This window comes from Monodelphis domestica, chromosome 1 (assembly GCF_027887165.1).
Source record: "Monodelphis domestica isolate mMonDom1 chromosome 1, mMonDom1.pri, whole genome shotgun sequence".
Classification (NCBI taxonomy): domain Eukaryota; kingdom Metazoa; phylum Chordata; class Mammalia; order Didelphimorphia; family Didelphidae; genus Monodelphis; species Monodelphis domestica.
In genome coordinates, this window is record NC_077227.1 from 709,625,239 (window position 1) to 709,650,326 (window position 25,088).

At 33.2% G+C, this 25,088-nt stretch overlaps 1 protein-coding gene across 16 annotated transcripts in view; it reads left to right on the forward strand.

Annotated features, from left to right (window-relative positions):
- NFAT5 (nuclear factor of activated T cells 5) overlaps nt 1-25,088 on the forward strand; it is a 241,361-nt gene that overhangs the window by 145,516 nt on the left and 70,757 nt on the right. For 14 of the 16 annotated variants that reach the window (XM_056811368.1, XM_056811370.1, XM_056811375.1 and 11 more), the window contains one exon: nt 18,653-18,778. In XM_056811368.1, the coding sequence (XP_056667346.1) occupies nt 18,721-18,778 (58 nt within the window). In that variant the 5' untranslated portion in view covers nt 18,653-18,720. Of the gene's footprint in view, nt 1-18,652; nt 18,779-25,088 lie in introns of those variants that run through there. The other 2 variants (XM_056811408.1, XM_007477364.3) reach the window with 1 other exon arrangement.

Consider the following 25,088-nt stretch of genomic DNA (forward strand, 5'->3'; position numbering starts at 1 on the left):
TTACTCATCCTGACTATGTGTCTCTGAGCTAATCACTTAGAATCTTTCAATGCCTTCAGGCAACTATCTAAAAAAAGCAGAATACTATAATAATAATGATAATAATTGTTAGCATTTAGGTAGCCTTTAAAATTTGCAAAATGCTATACATATTGTCTTCACATCAACCCTATCCTAAGGAAATTGAGACTGAAAAAAAAAGCTAATGATTTGTCCCAACTCATATAGCTAGTGAGTCTGAAGCAGGATTTGAACTTAAATTTTCATCACTCCAAATCCAGTGCTCTTTTTCCTCACCTCATTGTCTGGATGTCTGAACATAAGTGAACCAAGTTTTGTTTTTTAACCAAATTTAAAAAGGGCTGTAGGATGCATAAAGGTCTTTGCTCCAGTGTTATAGAGTCATTTTGGCCATAGCCATTAAAAAGCTGTAACACTGAAATACTAGAATCATGTTCAGGAGAGGAAGAAGCAAGCTGTAGCTTGTTTCTTCTTAGTTGAAAGAACATAGCAGTGAGAGAGAGAAGTTACTGGAATGAACATATGTGAGCTATAGAGGCAGCAGCATAATTCAGTTTTGATACAAGAAAGTTAAAGATTTATTCAGATCAGAGGACTTGATCAATGAAGCCATCAAGTACAGAGATTGATTTGCAGATGAGTTTTTTGGGAAAAATTAAAGACTTTCAGAGGAGATACCATAGTAAGAAAGAATACTCAATTTTTATTAAAAAATGGGAATAAATATTCCTTAAACCATAAGCCCAAGAATTTTATTTCTGGCAAAACTCTAAAAGTGTATCACTAAAGGACTGATCTATGAACACTTAAGAAAAAGGAAGCAGCAATCACTAAAGTCAGCCTAGCTTTATCTAAATAAGTCATGCTGGACTAACCATATTTACTTTTGTGATATCTAGACCAGTAGATAAGGGGAATGCTGGAGATATGGTATATAGACTGTGCAAAACTTTTGACAGTCTGATGCTGCTCTTATGAAAAAGGTGGAAAGATTTGGATCATACAATAATATAGTAAGATGAATTTGGTACTTGGGCTGACCCAGTAGTAATCATTAATATATAGCATAACATGCACAGATAACATATTCAGCACATTTCAACTTGGACGGAGGTCTTTAGCATAAGTCCTTTATTGAACTTATGTTTACATTAAGTGTTTCTGGGACTACAAAAGAGATAAATAGGTCTTGATCAGATCACTTCTGTAATACATTGTTTAGTCTTATTATTAGTTGTGAATTTTAGTTTTACTCTACCCTGCTCAGTCTTTAGAATTCTAGCAACCAGGAATGTATATACCCCCACTTAAGGATTAAGTGTTGAAGAGGATGGCCTATGACAGACATGTGCTAACAAGTGACAAATCAGAAACAACTGACTGACCCCCTGGGCTGTCCTAAGCCAAGCTTAAGCCACCATTGGTACATGTGAGACATAGGAAGTGATGTAAAGAACTGCCTTTATATTTTGCATCACTTCCTGTGAGAAGGACCCTTGGCAGACTTGGCCCTGGAACTCGAGCCAGGAGGAGCTCAGTTTGAGACCTCAGACTACTTTCCTGTTAGGTGGTCACATGGTGAGTGATAAGGCTGATTCCCCTTTCCCCTGGCTTCTGGAGAGGCCCCTTGACCAAGGCCTCTGAACGCCTGGCTCAGCCCGGGCCGAAGCAGTTCAATTCCCTTTTCCCTCTTTCTCTCTCATTCTTAATTTCTTCCTTCTATTGTAAATAAACCACCATAAATTGAGTACTTCATTAGGATTTAGAATTTAAATCCCTGGTGACCAACTAAAATTTACCCCTAATAGTTTGAGCACCAAATTTTAGGAAAAGAACTTAATAAGCTGCAGGGTATTCAGAAGAGAAGATCCAGGATGGTGAAGGGGCCATCAAAAGCTAGCATCATAAATAAATTTTAAGAACTTAGAGAACCCCTAGTCTACCCCTTTTCATCCAATTTATCCTTTACTGTAAAGCCAGATTAACATAAATTGAAGAAACTAGGAATGCCTATTATAGAAGAGAACATTTGGAGGTGGTATGTGATAGCTTTGTTCAGAAAACTTTCATATGGGAGAGATTTTCTTTTGGTTTTGCACCAAAGAATAAAAGCTATTAGAGAATAAATAGATGGTACTCACTTGAGTTTTAAATTCTTTTGGGGATGGACATTATTTACTTAAAACCTCTATCATGATTTTAAGTTGAATTTTTTTAGTAGGGGTGTGTTAATATTGAAAACAAAGCTGAATTTGCCAAATGCTTTGAATGTAAAAATTTCAAGTGTTTGATAATAATAATACATTAACTTTTGGAAAAGAGCTAAGTTAAATCTTTGTAGTGAATGCAAATGATACAAAATGGATTTACCCTAATTTTAACTTTCCTTCATGAACTTTTTTCTTTTCACTTTCCATTTCAAAGTTAGGAAGATTATTTTAAGTTGATGGATTGAAAGAATCAGTTCTCGAATAGTTTGAGCATTTGACAAAAGATTCATATTTACATTTCAGTTTACTTCTTTTTTTAATAACTGTAGACAATTATATGTTGGGTTATTATGTCTTTTTGGATATATGGAAATACAGGCAGATTATTTGAATATTGGAAATTCATTTAAAAATAGATTTTAATTTTTTTTACATTTCTAATATTTCCCTCTCTCCTTCAAATTTCTTGAAACAAAGATTAAAAAGAAATAAGAAAAGAAAAGAAAAATCACTAAGACAATTCAGATGTTTGAAAATTTTTACATTATACACAATTTTCTACACCCATATACCCGTCCGTACCTCTACAAAGGAATGGCTCTTCTTTGGGGCCTTGCTTATTTTTTATAATTTAAAAACATTCACTTTTGATTGTTTTATGGTAATTCTTTCCATTTACATTGTTATAACCACTGTTTTTCTATAGTTCTATTTATTTTAACATGCATTGATTCATGTCTTTTTCTTCTCTGTAGTCATAGACATAATTTCTTATAGAATAGCAATATTTCAATGCATTCATTTAACATAACTTGTTTGACCATTCCCTTATCAGTGGACATCTATTTTTTCCCCAATTGCTTGCTACTAAAAAAAGTGGTTCTCTACTTATATTTTTGTCCTCTTTGGGACATATGATTGGCAGTGGAATCTGTGGATCCAAGAATATAAATATTTAGTCACTTAGTCAGTGAAATGCTAGGCCTCTTGCTAATGCTAGAGATTACAAAGAAGGACCAAAGATAGTCTCTCAATGAATTTACAGTCTGATTTAATAATTTAATTTGTATAATTCCAGATTGCCTTCCTGAATGACTGAACTAGTTTTCAGCTCCATCATCAGTGTATTAGTGTGCCTCTTTCTACATCCTTTTAAATATTGATCACCATCTTTTATCATATTTGTCAGTTGGCTGGGTATAAATAGATTGTTTCCAAGATTGTTTTGATGTGCATTTCTGTTAGTGATTTGGAACTTTCTTTCATATGGTTGTGTTTGTAATTCTTTTGAGGACTGTTTGTTCATATTCTTTAACCATTCACTTATTAGAGAATGGCATTTGGTTATATATGTGTTTTAGTGGTCTCTTTATTTCTAATATCCTATATCAGAGCTATTTGATACAAAGTTTGTTCTCTCCTTGATCAGCTGCTTCCAGAAGCCATTTTTCCAATAGATTTTATTTGCTGCCCAGAAGATAATTTTAAATAATTAGTGATGGTCTTTTACTTTGGAGAAATTTAAAATTCCTATGAAAATACAAAAACTGGGGCACAGTAATAGTTGTAACTTTTATCATATAAGTTGTTTATTTTTTAAAGAGGTGTGTTCTTTAATCTGAGATATGAAAATCAATTTACTTTGATACTTTGGATGCATGATTTAATGAGAACTACCTCCATTTAACTGCTGTGAAATAATTGACACAGAGCTGGGATCTGAGTGAGGAGGGAAGACATGGGTTAAAATCTCACCTTTGACCAATACTGGCTCTGTCACTCAGGGTAAGTAATTAATCTAAGAACATAAGCTATAGAGAAGTACCCAGACAATGTCAGTTGAGAGTTTTATACCTTGGGTGAAACTTGGGTAGTATTGTTCCCCCTACTCTTCTCCAAAAAAACCCTCTAAATTTGCAATCTATTAAGATCACAGTTTCTCCACACTACCTCATCCTCATTAATTCTTGTCCATCTCTTACCATATATATTCTTTATTGATTATGAAAAATGTGGTAGAACAAACTGTTACCTCTTAGGTTCCTTTAAAATAAGGTGTCTTCCATCCACATATCAAGAACATTCAAGATTCCTTGGAAGATGAAATAAAAATAACTTTGTTTAGTAATTTTCTGATAATCAGGTGAGGCATAAAGCCAGAATATACACTTATAAATAGTATTCATCACTGTGTCATGGAGGAGAAAAAGCCCAGGTCAAGGAAGGATTCTCAGATGGCGAGATCCTTATGTTTCTCCTACTTTAATTTTTTAAAGCTATAAGATACTGCAGAGCCTCCTAGAATTCTGTAATCATTGAAAGGAGCTTGGTTTTTCATTCTCCATATTTCAATATGCAATTTAGATGGACTTCCTTTAGAGTAGAGGTTCTTTTCCTGGGGGTTGTGAATTTCTATTTCAATATAATTGGTTTCCTTTATAATAGTGTATTTTATTTTATCTTTTTAAAAACTTTATTCTTAGAAGAGGTCCAGAGCCTTCACTAGACTGCCAAAGGAGTATATGACACAAAAAAGGTTAAGAACTCCCACTAAAGAGCTTTTTTCAATAGTATGTATATTTGTAATAGTACATGGACAATGAGCTGGGACCATAGTTTTTTTAAAAAGAGGCACAAAATGAGATACTTTGATTTAGAGAAATTTCCAAAAACTTTTGCTGATTACCAAGCTTCCCAGGGAAGGAAAGACTTCTTTTCAATACTAGTATTTTACTAGTGTTGCTGAATGGGAGCCATCTGTGTAACTAACACACTGCTGTCTGTGACAAAATGAAGATGAGCAATGGAAAGTCATGGGAAGTATAAGAGCAGGTTGCAACATGTAACTGGAGGTTTTCAAGAAAGAGAAAGAGTATGAAAGATGTTATCCCTAAATAGTGGGACAGGAAGAGAAGAGGATCTGGTCATATGGTGAAAATGAGGAAGGCCTCTGGTTTATGTTCAGGGGAATGTTTAGGAGGATATGTGTGTGTGTGTGTGTGTGTGTGTGTGTGTGTGTGTGTGTGTCCCCACTAAGAACATAAACTCCTTGTGCACAGGAATTGATTTATTCATTGTATTTGTATCCCCAGTATTTGGCACAGAGTAAATGTATTTGGCACTTAATAAATGCTTAATTAATATCTCCATAATATTTCTTGCTTCCTTCTCCTCTATAGTCCTGTTGTCATAATCCTAGCACACACCCTCATTTATTACCTGGTTGGTCTATTTCACTTGTCTTCTAACTAGATGTTCCTGCCTTCCATCTATCCTTTATAGTCTTTTTGCTGTTAGTCATTGGCCCAGAAATCTTTGGTGGTTATCTAGTGCCTACCCAGTAAAGACATTCCACAATATGATACCATTCTACCTTTCTAGAAATATTTCATATTACTCACTGTCTACACATACTACACCTCTGCAGATTTAGTCTCTTTTTTGCCCCCAAGTATAACCTTTGCTTTACTACAATTTTAATTCTGATCACTCTATTACTAATCTCTGGAATATTTTCTTTTCTCCCTTTTTGAACATTGAGTGTTAAAAAACCTTTTAAAACCTAAATGTTACCTCTTCTATGAAATCTTCCCTTTATTCACTTCTCTAAGGAGATTGTGTTTTTAGATTTTCTAGGTGTTATGTGTTCCTTTTTACCTTGTCCCCACGCCCACACTACACTGGACAACATAAGAGATTGTACAGAAATGAGTCAAAAGTTTAGATTTTGTTCATTTTATGGGTCAGTATGGCTGAAAGTATTTATCACTTATTTCCAGCCTTCTTTTGGTGAGCTTCACAAGTATGTTCATGCTGTGTGGGACCATGTCCAGTGCCTTTTCATCTATTAATCTGCCAAGAGTTTTGGTTAAGTTGGCATGGCCTTTATGAACCTAGGTTTGCCACATGCCTCTCTGCTGCAGTGTGAGGCATGAGGATAGGCCTTTTGTGAAGTAACAATTAACACCTAAAAAACTACAGGCACTCACTGACTTGAGAACATCCTGTACATAGGTACAGCCATCTTGTCCTTGTTAAGGGACCTAAATCCTCCTTATAGTTATTAGCAATGATAAATGAATTTCCTCTTCTGCTGGCTGATCATTGCTGGGAGATAACAGAGTCTTATTACCATTTACTGCCCAACAGGCCAAAATGAAATTGGAAGCATATTGTTTTCTGAGAAAAACAATGCATTGAATGATATAACTAAAATACCTATTGTAACTATCACCTCTTTTCTTCTTTTCTGTTAAATTACCTCTTAAGCGTTCTCTCTCAAGGAATTCTTACTCATATGTACACATGTGAGTCTTTCTTTTGAAAATATCTTTTATTTCTCTTCAGATGTTTTAAGGTAGCTATTTTCTTTTATATAGATTTTGTTGATATCTTTTTTTCCTTTCTCTTGTTTTTCCATTGCCAAATTCCCCCCTTTAATTTTTCTTTTCAGTAGAGTCATCCCATATAACAGAATTTTTTAAAAAGAGAAATAGAAAAAAAATCTTAGCAAAACCAATCAATACACAGAATAAATCTGACATGCAGAATTCTATACCTCTGGACCCATTATCTCTGCAAAGATGTGGGGAAGAAGTGTCTTACTATGTCTTTTCTTTGGGGCCAACCTTGTCATTCACAGTTTTGTAGCATTGTTAATGTCCATTACATTTGTTAGTAGAATCAAGTAATAATTAATAGTAATAAATATTTTTAAAGGTTCTAGAGCACAATTGGGCTTATAGCCAGTCAATCACTTCTGTGCCCTGATAAATGTGTGACAAATTTCACCTTTATCAAGTGCCACATCTGTTCTTTCTGGTCTCAGCCCTAGGCCACATCTCCACATCAGTCTTCTCTTCTCTTGCTCCCTGGTTCATACATTCATTTTCTTTTTTCTCATTCTTGCCTTCCTTTGACCTTGTTGTTCTCTCAAGCTTGGATCTTCTTTTTCTTGTTCACTTTACTTCAGAGCTTCTATTAAGAATAGCTTTTATTCACTACTTTTACTTCTTTACTATATACTGACTTTTGCAACATTCATTTTCAATTGTTTTGCCATTACTGCTTTTTTTATTTTATACTATTGCATTATGAAATATTAATAATATACCATTGTATTCTTATACCTCGGTTAAGCTATTTCTTAGTAGATGGGCCTCTATTTTGGTTTTAGTTTTTTGTTATTGCAAAAGGGCTACTCTAAATATTTTGTTAGTGACTTTCTTGACAATAATAGCCCTTCTTGGTACCTAGCAGCTTAGGTGGTGGCAAAGGATAGAGCCATAGCCTGGAGTCAGGGAGACCTGAGTTCAAATGTGTCCTCTGGCTTTTCCTGTTGTGTGGTCATGGGCAAGTCACTTAATCTCTATTTGCCTTAGTTTCTTCACCTTTAAAATGGGGATAATAATAATACTAGTTTTCAGGGTTGTTGTAAGGATCAAAAAAGTATTTGTATAATGCTTAGCACATAGTAGATGCTCTCTAAATACTATTATATTCACAGCAGTGGATTGCTCAATCAGAAAATAATTCATTTTTTTGCTAAATGAAATGCTAATACATAAGACCATTTAAAAATCTTTGATAAAAGATCATGAATAACATTACCTCAAAAATCACCCCCCCCAAAAAAAACATAAGCAGAAAAATAGCAAAGTAGAAGGTAATAAAACCAGTTTAAAGAAAACTTGGCAAGAGACTCAAATTTGCAAAGACATCCCAGGAGCACTTAAGGATGAAATTGGAAGGATAACAAACAGAAGAAAGATATATAAGAGTTGCAAAGTTTTTTATTTATTTTATTTAAATAAATTTATATTTATATATGTATATATAAATAAATATTTATTTTATTTAAAAAATAAAATGGGAGGCAGAGCCAAGATGGCAGAGTAGAGGCATGCATGGAAAGATGGAATCTCTGAGAATCCTTTCTAACTAACCTTAAAATAATACTTCAAAACAAATATTGGAGGGGCAGAACAAACAAGACAATGGAATGAAGAAATTATGCTGCAGAAAGCAACTTGGAAGGTAAGCAGAGAGGGTCTAGTTAACTGGGGTGAGAAGGGAGCACAGCCACAGCAAGGCCACACCAAGGAGTACTGGTGCAAATGAATAGCAAGCTACCCTACCTCTGCTGCTCCAGGTTCTGAAGCTAGGCCCAAGCAAACTTTGAGATTCTGAGGTCCTACTTAATCTAATAGAACACTTCATGCACTTGCATTTCCAAGCCCTAGTGCAAACCTTCATTGAGATCTCCAAATTCTAGTTCAGGGCTTAGACAGAGGATGAGACAGTAAGTTGATTAAGATAGTATGATATGTAAAACGCCTACAAGGGATTAAAAAGACAATTGTAGTGAGAGAAAAGGGAAGAGGGAAGTGCAAAAAAAAAATTACAGTGAAGGGGAGGATGAGGGTCATGATGGGCAATTCTTAAACCTTACTCTCACTGGAATTGGTTCAGAAAGGGAATAACAATCATACTCAATTAGGTACAGAATCCTATCTTATACTTTAGAGAAGTAAGAGGTGAATAAGATGGAGGGGTAGTAAAAGGGAAGGAGAAATGGAGTGATTAAAAGCAAAACACTTGTCAGGAGGAATAGAGTGAAAAGAGAAGAATCAAAAAGGGAAAATAAGATGAAGGGGAATACACAGTTGATAATTATAACTGTCAGTGTGAATGGGATGACCCATAAAACAGAAGCAGAAAGCAGAATGGTTTAAAAACCAGAACCCTATGATATACTATTTATAGGAAATACATTTGAGGCAAGGAGACATATACAGAGTAAAAGCAAGGGGCCAGAGCAGAATTTATTGTGCTTCAACTGAAGTAAAATAAATAGGAGTAGCAATCTTGGTCTCAGACAAAACTAAAGCAAAAATGGATCAAAAGATAAGGAAGGAAATTACATCTTGCTGATAGGCACAACAATACTTGTACAGACAATAGAGGAATATTAATACTAAACATATACACATGAAATGAGATAGCCTCCAGATTTTTTAAGTAGAAATTAAATGAGCTTCAGGAGGAAATAGATAGTAAAGCCATACTAGTGGGGGACCTCAACTCTTCCCTCTCAGAACTAAATAAATCTAACCAAAAAATAAAAGAGAAGTGAAGGAAGTGAATGGAATTTTAGAAAAGTTAGATTTAATAGATCTCTGGAGAAAACTGAATGGGAATAGAAAGGAATATATCTTCTTTGTATTACATGGGACATACACAAAAATTGACCACATATTAAGAGTATAAAAACTTCATAAGCAAATGCAAAAAAGCAGAAATAATAAATTCATGTTTTCAGATCATAATGCAATAAAATTATAATCAGTAAGGGTCCATGGAAAATTGGTAACTGATTATTTTTTAATTATTAAAAAAAAAGGGTGGGTCAAAGAACAAATTATAGAAACAATAATTTCACTAAAGAGAATGAGATCATGAAGAGACAACATATCAGAATTTATAAGATACAGCCAAAAACAGTACTTAGGGGAAAATTTATGTACCTTGTAAGGTTTTAAGACTCTGGTTGTTACTGATGTAATGGCAGTTGAACTGAGGTTTGGGCCTGGTTAAAAAATGACTGATAGTAACAGTACTTGGGGACAGCTTGTATAAAACAAAACCTCTATGTAATAGGTATTAAAGGTTTAGGAAAGGTAAGGATAGATAAACAACAGGTTGAGGATTGTTCCCTAAATCTAAAGGGTTTAAGCTTTTCCTCCAATTCCTCTCTGATTTGCAAGAATCTGCTTCATGCTCAGCTTTCCCTGAGCCTAATTTACAACTCCTTAATCTATCTCTAAACCCCAAATCCATACTAAATAATCTATGCTAATTAGTATCCTTATATATTTTAAATTCACTTCCTCCTTGTATTGATTCAACTCATTTCTCCAGCTGCCAGTATTTTCTCAGTCTAGTCAGGCTAGGTCAGGCTTGGTCATGCTTCTGGGCCTTGGTAGACCTCAAAAGACCTGTCTCTACTTTGAGTCACACAATGGTAGAAAAACACAGTCTCTCTTCTTTCTCTTGATCTTCACAACAGCTTATTTCTGGTATTCCAACCTGTTTTCTCCTTCAACTGTCATTCTTGGTTTTCCTAGTTTTCCAAAGTAGTTCCAGAGAACAGGATCCAACCAGCCTCTCCAAGGATGGCTTCCCTCAGAGACTCATGGCAGTTGGAAGTTCCAACCACTTCAAATTCCTCAGCAATCCGTGCAAGAACTTTGCCCAAGATTCCAAGCTGGGCCTTAACAGTGATCTGGCAGTCTCTTCACTCTGTCCTTAGCTTACTAAACCCCAAATCTATTTAATCCTAATAACCTAAATGCTCACATCAATGAAATAGAGAAAAATCAGGTCAGTGAATTGGGCATGCAACTAAAAAAAACAACCAGAGAAAACCAAATTAAAAATCTTCAGTTAAAGACTAAATTGGAAATCCTAAAAATCTTAGGAGAAATTAATAAAAATTGAAAGAGAACTATTGAACTAAAACTAGGAGTTAGTTTTATGGGGGAAAAATAAAATAGAACATTGGTTAATTTAATTTTTAAAAAGGAAAGAAGAAAATCAAATTACCAGTACCAAAAATGAAAAAGATGAAATAGCCACTAATGAAGAGGAAATTAAAGCAATCATTAGGAGCTATTTTGCCCATTTATATTCCAATAAATTTGAAAATCTTAAGTGTAATAGATGAATATTTTCAAAAATACAAGTTGTTCAGAGTAACAAAAGAGGAAATAGAATACTTAAATAAATAATTCCATTTCAGAAAAAGAAATTGAGCAAGCCATTAAGGAACACCCTAAGAAACAATCTCCTGGGCCAGATGGATTCACAAGTGAATTCTATGAAAAATTCAAAGGAGAATTAATCCCAATACTATATATAAACTATTTGGCAAAATAAGCAAAGAATGAGTCCTACCAAATTGTTTCTGTGATGCAAATGTGATGCTGATAAACCAGGAAAAGCAAAAACTGAGAAAAAATTATAGTCCAGTTTCATGAAGGAATATTGTAGAATGATCAGTTGTGAAAGACAAAGCTACTCACAGCAATACAATGATCCAGGACAGTTCTGAAGAACTTAATGACTAAGAACACTGTCCACCCCCAGAGAAAGAATTGTTGGAGTCAGAATGCAGACCAAAGCATATTCCTTTTTACTTTTGTTTATTTGTGTTTTTATTTTGGCATTTTGGTTTTATATGAGTATTCTCTTTAAAAAATGACCACAATTGCTTATCATCTCAGGAAGGGGAGAGGGATGGGAGTAGAGAGGCAATTTGGATCTTATAATTTTGGGAAATGTTAAAAATTGTTATTCTGTATAATTGAGAAAATAAAATATCTTTAAAAATAAAAAATTTAAATATACTGAAGAAAAAACAAAACTGTTGACTTTTAAGAAAATTAGAATTGATTTCTAATTTCACTATCTTTATCTTATCTATCCTTATTTAATAGCATCATGCTTATAAAAAGGTAGAAATTATAATGAAACCAAAATGATAGCAATGATTTAAAAGATACATGATTATATATTGGGGAAATTAATATGTTTTTTTTTTCGGGGAAAGATACTTAGAGAGATTAATTAGGTATCTGCTGAATAGTCTCTCAGATTATTGAGGTTTATTGAGGCAGATAGGTGGCACAAGTGAATAAAGTGATGGATTTAGAGTTCGGAAAGTGAATTTTAAATTGGAAAAGCACTCTGGCAGAAACTGGACCTAGACCATCATGTCACACTATATACCAAGACGAGGTAAAAATGGCTTCATGATTTACATATAAAGGGTGAAATCATTATCAAATTAATGGAAGATGGGAAAAAATTACCTATCAGGTTTATGGATAAGGAAAGAGTTTATGATCAAACAAGAATTAGGATCCTAGCAGGCAAAATTGGCCGTTTTGATTACATGAAATTAAAAAGGTTTTAGTTTTTGTATGATTAAAACCAATGCAAGCAAAAATTAGAAGGATAAAAGGGGTCTGGGAAAATAAAATTTTTTTTTTTACATCAAGGTCCTCTGATGAAGATTTGATTTCTCAACTACAGACTGAAGTAAAATTTTAAAAATAAGAGCCACTATGTATATATATATATATATATATATATATATATATATATATGTAGTTTTCAGAAGAAGAAATCAAAGCTATTAATATTCATATGAAAAAATGCTCTAAATTACTTAAGAATGTGCATTAATGTGCATTTGCACATTAAAACAAATTTGAAGTACCACCTTATACCTGTCAGTTTGACTAACATGAAAGAAAAGGAAAATCACAAATGCTGTAGGGAGATGTAAAAATAAGTAATGCACTATTATAGGTTGAGTTATAAACAGGTCCAATCTTTTGGAGAAAAATTTGGAACTATCCAATGATTTATAAAACTGTGTTTACTCTAACCCAGCAATACCACTACCAGGTCTATATCCTGAAGAAATCACAGAAAGAGGAAAACAGACACACATAGAAACAGACAGGATATATTTATACGCTTTCTACCCCCATAAAAAGAACAGATAGAGTCTGAATGCAGATTGAAACATACCATTTTTCATTTTATTTTCTTATTGAGTTTTTTTCTTGTAGAAGTTGCATATCTTCTTTCACAACGTGATGAACGTGGAAATATATATATGTTTATATAGATATATAAACTGATAGCGCAGTGTATAACATATAACAAAATGTCAGAAAATAAGTATTAAAAATTGTATCCAAAAGCAACTGGAAAAGAAAAATATAATAAAAATTTAAAGATATATGTATAACAATTCTTTGTGGTGGAAAAGAATTGGAAATTGAGAAGATGTTCATCAGTAGTTAGGAAATGGCTGAAAAAGTTGTGGTTTATGATTATAATGGAATACTACTGTGATGTAAAAAAAAAATGTAGGGAGTATCCATTTTAGAAAAACTTGAGAAGACTGATATGCATTGATACAAAGTGAAGTGAGCAGAACCAGGACATGTTACATAGTAACAGCAGCATAGGAACAATAATTAACTGTGAAACATCTGCTTTCTATGTTCAATACAACTATCTGTGACAATTCAAAGGACTTAAGATAAATACTATCCATCTGCAGAGAGAATTCATAAACTGAAGGCTTTATTAAAGCATGCTTTTTTAAACTATTTTTTTTGGCTTCATTTTTTAATTTTTGCAGCATGGCTAATGTGGAAATATGTTTTGTGTGACTTTACATGTGAAATGAGAAACATCTTGCTTACCTTCTCAAAAAGTAGGGGAGATCCTTGAGTGAAGGAAAGAATTTAGCACTCAAAATTTTTTTTTTATTTTTTATTTTTTTTTAAATATATTTTATTTGATCATTTCCAAGCATTATTCGTTAAAGACATAGATCATTTTCTTTTCCTCCCCCCCACCCCCCATAGCCGACGCGTAAGTCCACTGGGCATTAGATGTTTTCTTGATTTGAACCCATTGCTTTGTTGATAGTATTTGCATTAGAGTGTTCATTTAAAGTCTATCCTCTGTCATGTCCCCTCAACCTCTGTATTTAGGCAGTTGCTTTTTCTCGGTGTTTCCACTCCCATAGTTTATCCTTTGCTTATGAATGGTGTTTTTTTTCTCCTGGATCCCTGAAAGTTGTTCAGGGACATTACACCGCCCCTAATGGAGAAGTCCATTACGTTCGATTATACCACAGTGTATTAGTCTCTGTGTACAATGTTCTCCTGGTTCTGCTCCTCTCGCTCTGCATCACTTCCTGGAGGTTGTTCCAGTCTCCATGGAACTTCTCCACTTTATTATTCCTTTGAGCACAATAGTATTCCATCACCAACATATACCACAGTTTGTTCAGCCATTCCCCAATTGATGGGCATCCCCTCGTTTTCCAGTTTTGGGCCACCACAAAGAGCGCAGCTATGAATATTTTTGTACAAGTCTTTGTGTCCATTATCTCTTTGGGGTACAGACCCAGCAGTGCTATGGCTGGGTCAAAGGGTAGATATTCTTTTGTCGCCCTTTGGGCATAGTTCCAAATTGCCCTCCAGAATGGTTGGATCAGTTCACAACTCCACCAGCAATGAATTAATGTCCCTACTTTGCCACATCCCCTCCAGCATTCATTACTTTCTTTTGCTGTTATGTTAGCCAATCTGCTAGGTGTGAGGTGATACCTCAGAGTTGTTTTGATTTGCATCTCTCTGATTATAAGAGATGTAGAACACTTCTTCATGTGCTTGTTAATAGTTTTGATTTCTTTATCTGAGAACTGCCTATCCATTTCCCTTGCCCATTTATCAATTGGAGAATGGCTTGATTTTTTGTACAATTGATTTAGCTCATTATAAATATGAGTAATTAAACCTTTGTCAGAGGTTTCTATGAAGATTTTTTCCCAATTTGTTGTTTCCCTTCTGATTTTAGTTACATTGGTTTTGTTTGTACAAAAGCTTTTTAGTTTGATGTAGTCAAAATTATTTATTTTACATTTTGTGATTCTTTCTATATCTTGCTTGGTTTTAAAGCCTTTCCCCTCCCAAAGGTCTGACATGTATACTATTCTGTGTTTACCCAATTTACTTATGGTTTCCTTCTTTATGTTTAAGTCACTCACCCATTTTGAATTTATCTTGGTGTAGGGTGTGAGGTGTTGATCTATTCCTAGTCTCTCCCACACTGTCTTCCAATTTTCCCAGCAGTTTTTATCGAATAGTGGATTTTTGTCCCAAAAGCTGGGATCTTTGGGTTTATCGTATACTGTCTTGCTGAGGTCGTTTTCCCCCAGTCTATTCCACTGATCTTCCTTTCTGTTTCTTAGCCAGTACCAAATTGTTTTGATGACTGCTGCTTTGTAGTATAGTTTGAGGTCTGGGACTGCAAGGCCCCCATCATATGTGTTTTTTTTCATTATTTCCCTGGATATCCTTGATCTTTTGTTCTTCCAAATGAACTTTGTTATGGTTTTTTCTAAATCAGTGAAGAAGTATTTTGGTAGTTCAATGGGTATGGCACTAAATAGATAAATAAGTTTGGGTAGGATGGTCATTTTTATTATATTGGCTCGTCCTATCCATGAGCAGTTAATGTTTTTCCAATTGTTCAAGTCTAGTTTTAGTTGTGTGGCGAGTGTTTTGTAGTTGTGTTCATATAGTTCCTGTGTTTGTCTTGGGAGATAGATTCCTAGGTATTTTATTTTGTCTAAGGTGATTTTGAATGGGATTTCTCTTTCTAGTTCTTGCTGCTGAGCTGTGTTGGAGATATATAGAAAAGCTGATGATTTATGTGGGTTTATTTTGTATCCTGCAACTTTGCTAAAGTTGTTGATTATTTCAATTAGCTTTTTGGTTGAATCTCTAGGATTCTTTAAGTAGACCATCATGTCATCCGCAAAGAGTGATAACTTGGTCTCCTCCTTGCCTATTCTGATGCCTTCAATTTCTTTATCTTCTCTAATTGCTACTGCTAGTGTTTCTAGTACAATGTCAAATAGTAGAGGTGATAATGGGCATCCTTGTTTCACTCCTGATCTTATTGGGAGTGCATCTAGTTTATCCCCATTGCAGATGATATTAGCTGTTGGTTTTAGATATATACTGTTTATTATTTTTAGGAATGACCCTTCTATTCCTATGCTTTCTAGTGTTTTTAATAGGAATGGGTGTTGTATTTTATCAAAGGCTTTTTCTGCATCTATTGAGATAATCATGTGGTTCTTGCTAGTTTGCTTGTTGATGTGGTCAATTATGTGGATGGTTTTCCTAATGTTGAACCAGCCCTGCATCCCTGGTATGAATCCTACTTGATCATGGTGAATGATCCTTCTGATCACTTGCTGGAGTCTTTTTGCTAGTATCCTATTTAAAATTTTTGCATCTATATTCATTAGGGAGATTGGTCTATAGTTTTCTTTCTCTGTTTTTGACCTGCCTGGTTTTGGAATCAGTACCATGTTTGTGTCGTAAAAGGAGTTTGGTAGAACTCCCTCTTTGCTTATTATGTCAAATAGTTTGTATAGTATTGGGGTTAACTGTTCTCTGAATGTTTGATAGAATTCACAGGTGAATCCATCAGGCCCTGGGGATTTTTTCTTAGGAAGTTCTTTGATGGCTTGATGAATTTCAATTTCTGATATGGGATTATTTAAGAATTCTATTTCCTCTTCTGTTAGTCTAGGCAGTTTGTATTTTTGAATATATTCATCCATTTCTCCTAAATTGGTGTATTTATTGCCATATAATTGGGCAAAGTAATTTCTAATGATTGCCTTAATTTCCTCCTCATTGGAGGTGCTGTCCCCCTTTTCATCTTTAATGCTGTGAATTTGCTTTTCTTCCTTCCTTTTTTTAATTAGATTGACCAGTACTTTGTCTATTTTGTTTGTTTTTTCAAAGTACCAGCTTCTTGTCTTATTTATTAAATCAATAGTTCTATCACTTTCGATTTTATTAATTTCTCCCTTAATTTTTAGGATTTCTAATTTGGTTTTCTGCTGGGGGTTTTTAATTTGATCGCTTTCGAGTTTTTTCAATTGCATTTCCAATTGATTGATCTCTGCTCTCCCTTGTTTGTTAATATGAGCTTTCAGGGATATGAATTTGCCTCTGATTACCGCTTTGGCTGCATCCCAAAAGGTTTGAAAGGATGTTTCGCCATTGTCATTTTCCTTGATGAAATTATTAATTGTTTCTATGATTTCTTCTTTAGCTAAACGGTTTTGGAGTATCATATTGTTTAATTTCCAATTGGTTTTAGATTTGGTTTTCCATGTACCATTACTAATCATTATTTTTATTGCCTTGTGATCTGAGAAGGCTGCATTCATTATTTCTGCTTTTTTGCATTTGTGTGCTATGTTTCTGTGACCTAATGTATGGTCAATTTTTGTGAATGTGCCATGTGGTGCTGAGAAGAAGGTGTATTCCTTTTTATCCCTATTTATTTTTCTCCATATGTCTATTAATTCTAATTTTTCTAAGATTTCATTCACTTCTTTTACCTCTTTCTTATTTATTTTTTGATTTGATTTATCTAAATTTGATAATGGTTGGTTTAAGTCTCCCACTAGTATGGTTTTATTGTCTATTTCTTCCTTCAATTCTCCTAGTTTCTCCATTAGAAATTTGGGTGCTATATTATTTGGTGCATACATGTTGATTAATGATATTTCCTCATTGTCTAGAGTCCCTTTTAACAAAATATAATTACCTTCCCTATCCCTTTTGATCAGGTCTATTTTTGCATTGGCTTTATCAGATATCATGATTACCACTCCTGCCTTCTTTCTATCAGTTGAGGCCCAGAAGGTCTTACTCCATCCTTTAATTCTGACCTTGTGGGTGTCAACCCGCCTCATGTGTGTTTCTTGAAGACAACATATGGTAGGGTTTTGGATTCTAATCCATTCTGCTATTCGTCTACGTTTTATGGGTGAGTTCATCCCATTCACGTTCAAAGTTATGATTGTCATTTGTGGACTCCCTGGCATTTTGATTGCCTTCCCTAATTCTAACCTTTTCTTCTTCGGCTCTACCTTTTAGTCCAGTGATTTACTTTGAATCAGTCCCCCTTGTCCCCTCCCTTGATGTTTCCCTTTTTAGTCCCTCCCTTTTTGTTCCCTCCCCCTAGCACTCAAAATTTTAAAATAAATGAAAAAGGGGAAAAAATTCTCAGTTCTTTAAAATTATTTTTTAAAAGACTCAGACTGTCTGTGTGAACCTGGACAAGAAATGTGGCCTTTTAAAACCTCAGTTTCGTCATGTGCAAAATAAGGATAATTGTAGTTATTTTAAAAGTTTTTTGCGAGTATCAAACTAGTTAATATATGTAGTATTTTGGAAACATTAAAGCACTACAATAAATGCTAAGTATTACGTTATTATTACTTGGTTAGAATATGTTGATTGATTTTAATTTTTGATATTTTTATAAACATAAACTCAGCAAATAAGGAGAAACATAATGAGACCCCAAATTAAATAAAACCATAAATTCTAAACTACTTACATTTTGATAAAATGAAAAATATAAATTAAAAAGTAAAACAAAAATTTATTTCCTCTGTGTCCCTTTAATGTCCACCTGTATACTTATAAAATTGGTTTGCTAACTTTTATGCAGTCATAATCAGAACATATAACTGCCCAGGTCTTCCTTTTTAATCACTTCATATATTTTTCCATGCTTCTTGTTTTAAAACATTTGTTATTTTTATCTTGTAGCAGATTGCATTTATATACCATAATTTATTTAGCTATTTTCTATTCAAATAGGTTGCTTCTAGTTTTTTGTCTTTACAAATAAAACCTCTAGGATTTTCCTCCCTTTTACTGTTACTTTAGGATATGTAGTCCTATTAATTTGATATTTAATTGCTTCTCTTGCTTTTCTTTTTCCAGAGTCTGTCTATGATCTTCTCCCAAAGGAGTTACAGTTACCTCCATCTAGAGAAACATCTGTAGCATCCATGAGTCAGACAAGTGGCGGTGAGGCAGGCTCGCCTCCTCCAGCTGTAGTTGCTGCTGGTATGCATTTCATTTTATTTTATTGAAGAAATCTATTAGTTATGTATTTTATGCTGCCCCACATGAACAGTGCTGATAAAGTTTGGATCAAAAAGATGATCATGGAGGATAACTGAGGGTTCATTTTAGGAGGTTTTAACATGTATTTTTTGCCATATAATTTTCTTTATCTCATCTGCTTGATGTAAATGATAAACTGTTATAAGCAAGCAGTTATTGTTTAAAACATAAGTGCTTAAAACAGTGCCTGGCACATGCTAAGTGCTTGATAAATGCTTGTTGACTGACATCAATCATATTGTCTTTTATATAAATGGCATTCTCTGTAATAGATCTGTCTTCAAATATGGGAACCAATTTGAAACTAACTAACTGCACACAAAAGGTTAAATTCCAAGTTGTGGAGAGGAAATGATATTTGAGACTATTTTTTCTTTTTCTTTTTTGATAATAATAAACTTTATTAGCCCAAAGGAGAAAATACTATATTGTTTTGCATGACCTGGAGAAGTGCTCAGGGTTAAAACACTCAAATCTCTTTTCTGTTTGTAGCATGTTACTGTAACCTTTTCATTGTATATTAAAATGTATGTGTAACTCAAGATAGCATGACTTTATATTTACTAAATTCAGATTAAAATAATTTGGGAATCAAATGTTAGATTTGTACAAATATATAATGCATTCAAAATTCACTTAGTTTATATTTTATACTGAGCTTCCAGATCATATGCTTTAAATATAAATAAAAAGCCACTTCTAATCTTTTATTTTTGTCATAAAATTTCAAATCATCTTGGAACAAAAGTTTGAGGACAAACTAGGGTAAAGCTGGTTAGCAAAGTTAGAATGTGGATGCTCTTCAGAGAATATTCCTTTACACAGGTTTGATTCATCTTTACTTGGGCTGAGTTCAAATGGTTTTGATTCATGAAATTTAAAGCAATACATATATTTGAGGTTTATATATCTCATGGATTAAGATTTCTTATATAATCTAGGTCCTCTAGTCTTTAAAAGGTCCTTGAAGTCTATCTGAGGGCAGTTTTTGTAGTAGATCTTATGAATTTGGGAAAATAGAACAAGGAAGCAGAAAGTTGCTTTGCAAATGGGATGCTACTGATGTTCTAGAGTTTTGATGTGGTTTTTAAATGTATTAACCTTGAACACAAAAGCTTTCCACTGATCTGTGTAATATAGTAAACAGACTTCCTGTTTGGGATCACAAAAACTTCAAATATGGCAAAGAAACTTTACAGCACTGCTCACTGTTCATGTGTTGTCAGGCATTTTCTAACAGATTCTGTGGATTTAATTGTGTACAATGAAACTTTTTAGTTAATATTCTCATAAGATGATACTGGTGAAGCAGTATCCACTGGATTCTAAATTTCTAAAAAATATTTTTGTAGCTATTTTAATTGAGTAATTAGAATTGTATTAAGCCATAAAATTTTGTCAGTGGCATCACATTAAATCCACAGGTAGAAATTGACTAACTGATTTCTTTTATATCTTTTGAGACTGTTTTTAAAAATATGAGTTTGACTAGAACTAAAAGTCTGTTTCTTCTATGCTTTTTTGGCATAAACTTTACAATAGACACGGTTACTTTTAAAAGTTATTTGAATGGGGTTTTGGCAAAAAACTATCTTCCTTTCTAAAAAAGTTCATACTATTTCAGTTTACATTTTATATTGTTAGAAGGCTTTATTCTTAAATAAAATTAAATAAGTCTTGAATTTGGGTCATGAGGTCCTAGGTGTAGAATTGGAAGGAACCTCAGAGAATTACTTTTTTCAACCCATATTTTAGAGGTGAAGAATCCCCAGGTGCAGTGAGTTTGTAAGAGACTTGGCCAAGGTAATAGAAGATAGCAAGCATCAGAGTGGGGATTTGAACTCAGGTCCTTTGATTTGAGTGCCAATGTTCTTTCTATTGTTGCTATCCTACTTCCCATAATTTGAAACACTTTTAATGATAGTTAATAAGACAATGATTTTCTCAAGTTATATGGGAAAAAATTTCTCCAAGCAAGATTTAAAGGCAAATCATAGGTCATAAGGGATTTGAATCAAAAAAAAGTATGCTGAATTACAAAGAATGAAAGTAAGTTTTTCATTATATAGTTTAATAGAAGAACTATTCTATTTGATTTAATTTTTTAAAACAATTTGTTTTATTCTAAAATTCCAAAATGTTATTGGTAAAAAACAAAAACATAGCTAACACTATCAATTTTCAATGTAAATGAGCTATATTAAACAGAATGTTATTCTTCTAAACAGTTATTATAAATATCATTTGATTGTCATTTCTATTCAAAGTGATAGTAATTGTACTCCTTTCTGATAACTCTGTTACAGAAGGATAAATTATATTGCCAGTATGATTTCCCTTATTCTTTTTATCATTTGTTAGTGCTTTTTCTATCCCTAAGACTGAATGAGTAGGAAAATCAGATTTAGGTATAGGTTTGTTGAGCTATTGTTAAATAATCATTTTAGTCAAAGGAAGATGCTTGATAATACAAAAATTCTTAAGAGTTTTGAAGAAGCAATTTGGACCACAATTAGGTACAAGAGCCTGGTGGGAACAGACTTATAGTTTTGTCATGAAAGTTTAACTTCACATATGTTGCTAGATTAACTTTTAAAATCTTGATGAATGGATATTGATGACCATATTTTGTTATTTGATTATTTAATAGACAATATATTTCTCAGATTCACCAATACAGAATTCTTCCTTCCCATGGTTCTGATAGGATACTAATCCACAATCCAGAATGTTGTACTAAAATGTTGGGAATTAAGTTCCTTGTTAAGACCTTCTTTACCTTTTGATGTTTCCTTGGTAAAGGAACCATAGGAATATTTAGCTACTCAAACTTTGGAATAAGTAGAAGAAGCCTTAGAAGTAACAATTTTGAACAATTCTGTGGGTTATTAATAATTAAAATAGTTATTCCACTTTCTTAAAAAGAAAAATTACTCAAATGAATTTAAATATTTTCTTACATGATAAAAAGGTGTCCAAGAACAAAAATATCAAGATACATATTGTTTAAAACTACATTATAGCAAAAAAAATTTTTTTTAAAACACCTTAAATCTAAGTGATATGAAAAGTTCAGGAAGCAGTTGCACTTAACCTTTTTGGTACTAAAGATCAGTAACACAAGGTGCTATAATAATCAATCCATCATTCTTATCTTAGAGCCAGATTCTTATATCAGCATTAAAATGCTTTTCATTCTTCAAATTGACTTAGCTATTTATTTTTTAACAGAATAAACTTTTATGTCTTTCACAAATATATAATTTAATCATTAATCTTCACCAGATAAAATTATCTTTGATTTAGAATGTGGCAGTATCTACAAACACACATATACACACACTTATTTTTTAAACCATATTCCATTTGTGAAAGGGGAAGATACACACGCAAAGACTGGAGAAGATTTTTTTTTAAACCCTCTGTCTTAGAATCAGTGCTATGTACTGGTTCTAAGGCAGAACAGTGGTAAGGAGTAGGCAATGGGATCACAAAGAGTTGAACAAGACTGAAATGACTCAACAACAAAAAATATAGTAATATGCTCTAAGATGGGAAAAGTATGTTGGAACTGGATTATGAGGACATTGAATGTCATTTAAGGAATTGGTATTTTATTTTATAAGCATTTGGGAGCCACTAGAGGTTTTGAAGTATGCATTAAGAAAATTACTTTGTCAATCATATAAAAGATGGATTAGAAAGAGGAGAGAACCAGGGGTGGGAAAACCAATTAAGAAATTTCTAATATTTGGGGAAAGTAAGTGTGAAATGAGGACTGAATTAGAGGAATTGCAAATAGAGACTAATGGCTTGCATTTCTATAAAGTTTATGGCTTAATAGATGCTTTCTTCAATACAAACTTATAAGGTAAATAGTGAAAATGTTACCTTCATTTTGCAGAGAAGAAAAACAAGAAATAAGTAAGTTGTAACTTTCCTTGGTAAGAATAGTGTTGTTCAAACAGCAAGGTTAAAAGTTTTTTAAAGCACTGCTTAACTTCATATATTAATTTATAGACACAGTGCAATGTCAAGAATTCCTTGTTTACCTTAAGGTTTGGCTTATGTTTTACCATTTACTTTACTAAGGAATGGGTTTATTATTTCAGTGGTCAAAAGGATTCTTAGATGAAGAAAATCCCTCTACTACTGCAGGCTGACAACCTCTGTAGCTTATATCGTCTTAAGAAAACTGCCTAAGTTATTGAAGGTTATTTGCCCAGGATCACAAAACCAGTATGAGGCAGAGGCAGGATCTGAACCCAGGTTTTCTTAAGGCTTTGAGACTAGCTTCTATCTACTATACTATGCTGACATTCCAGAATATGCAGACATAAAAATACAAAAAGATATATAAAATAGATGGAAGTAGGAGTGATAAGGAGAGGCTTTCTGTATTATATGTGTTTACTGTGTTCCAGGCACTAAATTCCAACAACTGTCAGAGGAAGGTGGTTTTAGAGTTTTGTGAAACTGAGACAGAAATTAAATGACTTGCCCAGGGTCACTGAGCCAGTAGGTGTCTGAGACTATTTTTAAACTCAAGTCTTCCTGATTCCAGGTCCAGATTTTTTTTCTTAATTTTAATTTTTAAATTTTATTTAATTAGATGATTTAGAATAATTTTCCATGGTTACAAGACTCATGTTCCTTCCTCCCCTCCCCTTCCCCCCAACCCCTCCCATATATGACGCACAATTTCTTTGGGTTTAATATATGTCATCAATCAAGACCCATTTCCTTATTATTAGTATTTACACAAGAGTGATCTTTTAGAGTCCACTTTCCCAGTCAGCCCCACCAACCCATGTGATCATGTGGTTGTTTTTCTTCTGTGTTTCTTTTCCCACAGTTCTTCCTCTGGATGTGGATAGTGTTCTTTCTCATAAGTTCCTCCAAATAGTTCTGGATCATTGCATTACTACTAGTAGAGAAGTCCATTACATTTGAATTTACCACAGTGCATCAGTCTCTGTATACAATGTTCTCTTGGTTCTGCTCCTTTTACTCTGCATTAATTCTTGGAAGTCATCCCAGTTTACATGGAATTCCTCCATTTTATTATTCTTTTGAGCACAATAGTAGTCCATCACCAACAAATACCACAATTTATTTGGCCATTCCCTAATTGGCAGGCATCCCCTTATTTTCCAATTTTTTACCTAAGCCCAGTTTTAACCACCGTGTCATCTGGTTAGTTCAATATGCTACTTACAGTATTCTAGTAAAGTTGTCATGACATCTGTTTCTGAGATTTTTGTATATAAACACCCATAAAACAGATATAGAAAAAGGAACCCTTATTGAATGACTATTAAGTGGATAACTCTAACTTAAAACTGTTTTAATTTAGTAACTTTATAAAGAAGTGTTCTATATAACAACGTAATTATAATGATTGTTCGATGGTTCATAAAAATAATTTTTGTCATATTACAGTCAGTTTTATAGAGCAATACATTTATAAAGCCAGATACATGGTAACAACTTTTTTATAATAAAAGATCCTGACATTTACTTTGAAGGAAACCAGATAGGTGAATCTATCTCACCTTGATTAGTAATGATCTTTCAGTTTCCATAACTCTCATTACCTCAAGTTTCTAAGCTACCAAATTGTATAAAAAAAAAAACAGAAAAAATTCTTAAATTTCTGAAACATTCAGTAACAAGAAACCACCTTCATACACAGTGAGTGAAATAAGCAGGTAATTGAAACATGGTAAGGATAGATGTGTATTACACTTTTCTTCTTTCCTTGTTGGACTAAAAGCACTTTTTACTTGATTATTAACTGTAAAAGTGAGGTTTAGCACTTTGCTCAATGGCCTGATTCCTGCAAATTCAGACTGGGATTTGTATTAGTGTCTTTACTTGATGAAATTATATTATAGCAAAGAATCTATTATAATGGAATTTTATATATCTTAGAAGGCATTTATATTTGAGTTAATTTGAATTTTTCCTTCTTTGAATAGATTAATTCTGGGTAGATTTTATTTAACTTTTGAAATTAATTGTGGTCAGTAAAGCGTATTTTGAAAGTCATGGTATTTTTTTCTTTTACAAAATATATATTATTTCCTATTTGCCAAAACCAAACCTGTAGGCAATTTGGAAATCAATGTTTGATCATAGGTGCAAATTTTCATTTGACCTATGTTCCAAACCACTTAAAAACTAATAGATACAGGTCAAATCTCAATAGCAAACAAATAATTTAAAAACATTTTTTTTATTCATTCAT